General features: G+C 41.8%; 1 protein-coding gene across 1 annotated transcript; it reads left to right on the top strand.

Moving 5' to 3' along the window:
* The first annotated feature begins 2,924 nt into the window (after positions 1 to 2,924).
* Positions 2,925 to 5,071, top strand: gemin6 (gem (nuclear organelle) associated protein 6). Its single transcript, XM_088341303.1, has 2 exons — positions 2,925 to 3,165; positions 4,716 to 5,071. The coding sequence occupies exons 1-2, from the start codon at positions 3,026 to 3,028 to the stop codon at positions 5,053 to 5,055; spliced, it is 480 nt and encodes a 159-aa protein (XP_088197429.1). The 5' UTR covers positions 2,925 to 3,025; the 3' UTR covers positions 5,056 to 5,071.
* The last annotated feature ends 779 nt before the right edge of the window (positions 5,072 to 5,850 follow it).

The following is a 5,850-nucleotide window of genomic DNA, read 5'->3' as shown; positions in this document are numbered from 1 at the left end:
ACACCCCCTTTCTTTTCCTTTATTCTTCCAGTGCGTGAGGTCGATTTTATTTAACGAACCTCCGGAAATGCAGTTGTTATTCAGCCATTGGTTTCCAAAGTGGAACGGAACCTGTGACACGGTTGAAGCAGGAAGATTGAGAGAAACGGACTACCGGCTGATATTTTGTTGACGGACGTTTGAAGTGACGTCACGTACCCCTCCAGAGACTTCATTCCCGATGAGATTGACAATGGTTTCCAATTATTTCGGAAATACATTGTACTTGGCATATATGGCTCAGAGATATGCAAGTTAAAGCCGAAGGAAACTTGTATTGTCGACAAATGCAAATTTACTAGTAGAAAAATTGCCTTCATTGCATTCCAATGTGAAGTGAAATATGACAAGCATTTTGGCATTTTTATAAAACTTCCCGTTTCCCTCTTGCATGTTATAATTGACTTTGTGCATTTCTTTATTGGTATTTCGATTTGTTTTACAATTTGAATGCACTGTTAACGCAACACTGTGGTATGTTTGTATGTGTAAGGTATATTACATTTAGTTATTTGTAATTTTCTCAATTACTCACGTTACAAATGGCTCTGATGGAAAATACTTGATTTCATACTATTTTTATTACTTATTCTCTATTTTTCTACTCTTTTATATGATTCTGTTTGAAAACATGCATACTTTCAGTCTTTATTTTGAAGGGTACAGGAAACTCATCATGGTATGTTTTTACAACTGCTTGACTTCTTCTAAATAAAAACAATCGCGTCACTGGGCCACGGTGAGAAAGAGGAGTCATTCGAAGGAGTGGGTCCGTTTTTCTCCCCGCAGTAACCGGGGGCCTCCTGTTGATATCAAACCTGCATCTTCCTTGACTCTCATATCAGCCAGAGATTAATATCCCAAATTAATCTGTCAGTATGGAAAGGTTTCTCAGCTTGTTCAATAAAGTATTAAAGAAAACCTCCATCTTGCTCAGAGATTTGATCAAATATGTGTAACCGCGGTGTACCTGTCCCACCAAAGATCCACCTTCACGCTGGACTGGATGATGAGGTTTTTATTATTACAGTTTCTGCAAATGGATGAGTCACAACATTAGCTTTTCTGCTGGCTTTGATCTCTTTGCAGTTCTCTCTGGTAAGACTGCCAACAAAGCATATCAAAGAGCTTTCTTTTCACTTTACATAAAATACATTTTAGAATATCACAATACATTTTTACATCTTTACATTTTAACAAGATACTTTTAACAAGAGATCGTATTGTGGATTTTTAACATTTACAATGGATTCAACATATTTTTCTTTCGTCTGAATTTTAACCAACATCATCCTTTTTTAATGTATATGAGAAAATAGAAATAAAAACAGTAATGAGTATAAAAACGGGTACAAGTTACCTGCAATTGGATGAGTCACAACATTAGCTTTTCTGCTGGCTTTGATCTCTTTGATCTCTACAAGGGGAATTCATAATTTAGTAAAACAGAAACAAAATGAAAATAAACCTAAACAGCTTGACAATATCAATCACATTACTGTGCATGTTGAGAGATTTGTCAGCTGGGGTTATAATGTTTAAAATTAACTTCTTTTTTGGAGCACCAAAAGATGTGTCTTACCATTGCAGTTCTCTCTGGTAAGACTGCCAACAAACCCCGCCTCCCGGTCACAAAACCCCACCCCATACCAGCAGATGGCACTGTTGGACTCATCATTGCAGGACATTTACCAAAAACTATTCACATATTTCAGCAGGAATTTCAATAAAACAAAAGTTATTACTACACCCGTTACATATATATATATATATATATATATATATATATATACACACATATTATATTTGTTCTACCTCATCTGCAAAATGGATGATAAATGTCAGTATCACACGACTCCATTTAATTGTTGAAATTAAGGGTCATTTATTGAGCAAGTCTCACTAAATCACGCGAGATTCCGTGAGACTTGGCCCAAGCACCCTTCTCTGACCTGTGAGACTTTGCCATCTAGCGGTGATATACTGGTACTTCTATTACCCTTTCTGCTATACGAAACAGTTTCGTATCAAGTTTTAAACTCAATACCCTGAAAAATAACAGGAAATTTCCCCTAACAGTCAAATACGGATTACACAACATAAATCCCCAAATATAACATTTTAACTTGTCAGCAACCATTGTTGCACCACACAAATTCACAGTCAGAAGAGTTGCATCACTTTTCAATATGAAATAAAACTATATATTGTCCGTTAAGCTTTCCCCCGATTTCTTTCGGATTTTTTAAAAATTGTACAATTGGTTGAACTATAATGTTGTATGGGAACGTGGATCAGTGTGTTTTACGCAGAGTTGGGTAGGGTTACTTTAACTGGATTACTTTCAATGACTTTTGGATGACTCCAATACCAAATGTGCTAATAAAAGACGAAAGAAACTAAATATGAATCAAATGATGACTCACAACACGTGGTAAGCTTTCTCCCCTGGCTTTGATCTCTTTGATCTCCGGCAAAACGAACATCAAATGCCACGGAAACAAAATGAAAATCAATCCAAACAGCTTTTTGTCCTTCCATGTATTCCGTTACTCCCCAAGCCTGCACAAAATTGAGTCATTTTATTCGTATTTAGTTTCTTTTGTCTTTTATTAGCATATTTAGTAGTGGACTAATGCAAAAGTAATTGAAAGTAATCAAGTTAAAGTAACCCGACCCAACCCTGGTTTTACGTTGGATATTACGTTTAAATGAAGACTCGCACACAGATGAATGTTTATCAGCTTTACCGGAAACTTCGGTGTGTACATTGCAAATCGGTGCCCCCCTATAACCGCCCCGAGTGAAACAAATACATCGTAACACAGTGTTGTTCGATAAAGCGTTCCAAAATAAAGACCGGAAGTAAAGTGGAACCCGGACACCGTTTCAGCCGGAGCAATTAGAAGAACGGACGCGTCCTCTTTTATTGACGGTAATTTGGTCGTTCTATCCATTTCTTTTTGTCTCTTGTCGGCCGGCCACGATGTCAGTCGAGTGGCAGGAGTTGGGTCCGCTGCGTTGGGCAACCTACGTCCACAAAGAGCTGCGGGTGACGACCGGAAAGGAGGACGAGGAGCGAAAAGCGGACGGGTGGCTGCTTACCGTCGACCCGGTCTCTGCTAGGTACGTAGACCAGCCACAAGAAAGGACACGCGAGAGATACCAACTCGCTGCTCCTCTATTCGGGCGAGAGACTATGCGAATAGCAGTGTGAGGGTTTACGTTTCAACAGATTTCTAGAGCAGTAAGAAAGGACGCTTGCCTCTTATTGGCGTGCCTACTCTAAGGTAGTCTGGTCAAACTCTTAGGATCGAGCAGCGCATGTGAACAGAGACAATGTGACGACCCTCAATAATGCGCAACACTAGGGTTCACAGTGTCAGGGAAAAAAACTATATTACAAAATGTATAATTTACCAAATTGTTCGAATGAGTTATCTGACTCCATTAACCAAACACAAACTTCATTCTCCTAACAATGCATGCTCGTTTCTTATATGCCGGGGGCGGCAGTAGCTCAGGAGGTAGAGCGATCGTTTTAGGATTAAGGGATCCCAGTTCGAATCCCGGCTTGTCCGTGTTACATGCCGAAGTGTCCTTGGGTAAGACACTGAACTCCCAATACCCCCAATAAGCAGGTTAGCGCCTTACATGGCTGCACAGACCACGGCCGCTATTGGGAAATGTGAAGCACAATGTAAAGCGCTTTGGGAAGTCATTGACTTGAAAAGCGCTATATAAATGCAGATCATTTCATTTCATTATAGGGAAAATATTGACAAGAGCCTGGCATTTCCACACGGGGGCAGATTTATTTTCTTAAAGTATTTAACTAAGTGAATTTAGCCGAATTAGTCTTCGTCGAGTCTCATTCACGATCTGATCTCCCGTCTTCTTCTGTCTCCTGCCCACTTCTTTTCACAAGCTGGGGTGTTGGCTCCTCCCCCATGGGGCGTTCTGACTCCTCCCCTGGGGTGAGCTAGGTGCCGGCTTCACCACCTCGGCGAAAGGCGCCGCCACATCTAAAAAAACTCACACCAACAAAGCTTATAACAATTTCTCCAAACAATGTCTCCTTTCCCACGTCACAGGCTCCTCCGGCGTCAGCCCTCGTCTCCGTTCTCGCTCATTCTTGTCTAGGCCGCACTGACCCCAAGCCTTCCCTGTGAAAAATCCCCACTGCATTCAACAAACGTAATTTGTATAAAATCCCTTGTAGTCAAATAAATAAAATATAAAATCCTTCAACAGTCACTCGGTCGAAATGTGGGGGGTGCGGCTAATAATCAGGTGCGCCTATAGTCCGGAATTTACGGTAATTCTATTTGCACGTCCAAGCGACTTCATTTTTGGATTTTTTTTTTTTTTTAATAAAAAACCTCATTCATGTCGAGCAACTCAGTACTCACAACAAAATGTTAACAATATATATGATATAATGAAACACATATAACAAGTTAAACTACAGAAATAAACAAAAAAAATATATGGTGTAAGATTATATTGTAAGGGAAAATGCGACAGTTTGTAAGGGCATGGAGCCCTGGAGCGCGACAGGTAGGACATTACCAGCTTACCAAATCTGGCCCCCCGCTTTCTCAAAAGTTTGGATGCTCTCCACCTTTAATGTTGCGGCGTGTGTAAAGTTTTACCTTCAATGCGCTTGCTTGCAGTTTGGTCCTGGCGCGTTTGGGGGCAGCCAAGAGCGTCCAGGTGGTGATGGGCCACGCCGTGCGGCGGGTGGAGGTTCTCCGGGACTCGAACGCGGAAACCGCCCTGGCGCTGCGTTCCCTCTTCCCGCCGCTCGCCCCCGCCGTTTCCGACCCGGGACGCCGCGTCCGGCTCCGTCGATGGCTGGAGGAGAACCGGGTCCCCGTGGAGGAGAACGGGGAGCGTCTGAGGGTGGCCGGCGCGCTGACTTTGGCGCCGCCCTACGGGCCGGAAGACTGCAGTGGGGATAACCCCCTGGTGCTCGAGCGAGTGAGGAAGATTCTGGAAAGGGTGCCGCCGTAAGACCACCGGGAAGGACTTCAGGCCTTGTGTGACTTTTTGAGGAAAGACTGAAAAGCAGGATTACTGCATCTCTTTGTAAAGTCTTGAAATGAATACGCCTTAAGATGTTAGAACCCCGGAAAAGGCTTTTGTGGCAGCTGACTTTTTTGAATTCTTTGAATAAAACCGATGAAAACGTAGTTGCGCTTCCTATTTCACATAAAACCACTTACATGTGTACAGAGCTGGAGTGGGGCCCTTTTTTCCAACTTTGGGAACTTCTCTCGCCAAAGGCAGCCCACTTAGCCATAGAGGGGCAATTGCCGGTGTTCAGAATGGGTCACAAGAAATGAAAATGGCATTTGCCTTTCCAACAGATTGTTAGAATTTACACTAAATTCTTCTAAAGTTCCTTTTGGGTCAACATCAGCAGGATGACAAAGCTCCGTTCACATGCAACCAGAGTACAGGAAAGGCTCAACAGGAACGGATATTTTGTGAGAGGACCTGCTCTTTCATCTATTTTCATTCGGTTTTCTTTTATCTCCCTTTTTTTCCCCAGCCTTTTTTCGCTCTTTTCTAATTTCCCTGGTTTTCTCTGGATTCTTCCATCCTTTTACTAGTTTCTTCATCCATTTATTTTCTTCCAGGGTAAGGTCACAGGGGCAGCATCCTGAGTTTACTTTATTATGTTTTTTTTCTGTTCTTTTTTTCATTTCATATATGTTTTAATATATGGATAAAAGCAACACAAACAATCTGAAGAGGCTTTTGGATAAGCAAACGTGTGTCTTCACAAGGTCAGCAGTCACTGAA

Source organism: Urocampus carinirostris, chromosome 8, assembly GCF_059441175.1.
Source record: "Urocampus carinirostris isolate Australia breed hairy pipefish chromosome 8, RoL_Ucar_1.0, whole genome shotgun sequence".
Classification (NCBI taxonomy): Eukaryota; Metazoa; Chordata; class Actinopteri; order Syngnathiformes; family Syngnathidae; genus Urocampus; species Urocampus carinirostris.
This window is presented reverse-complemented; position numbering and strand designations above follow the sequence as displayed.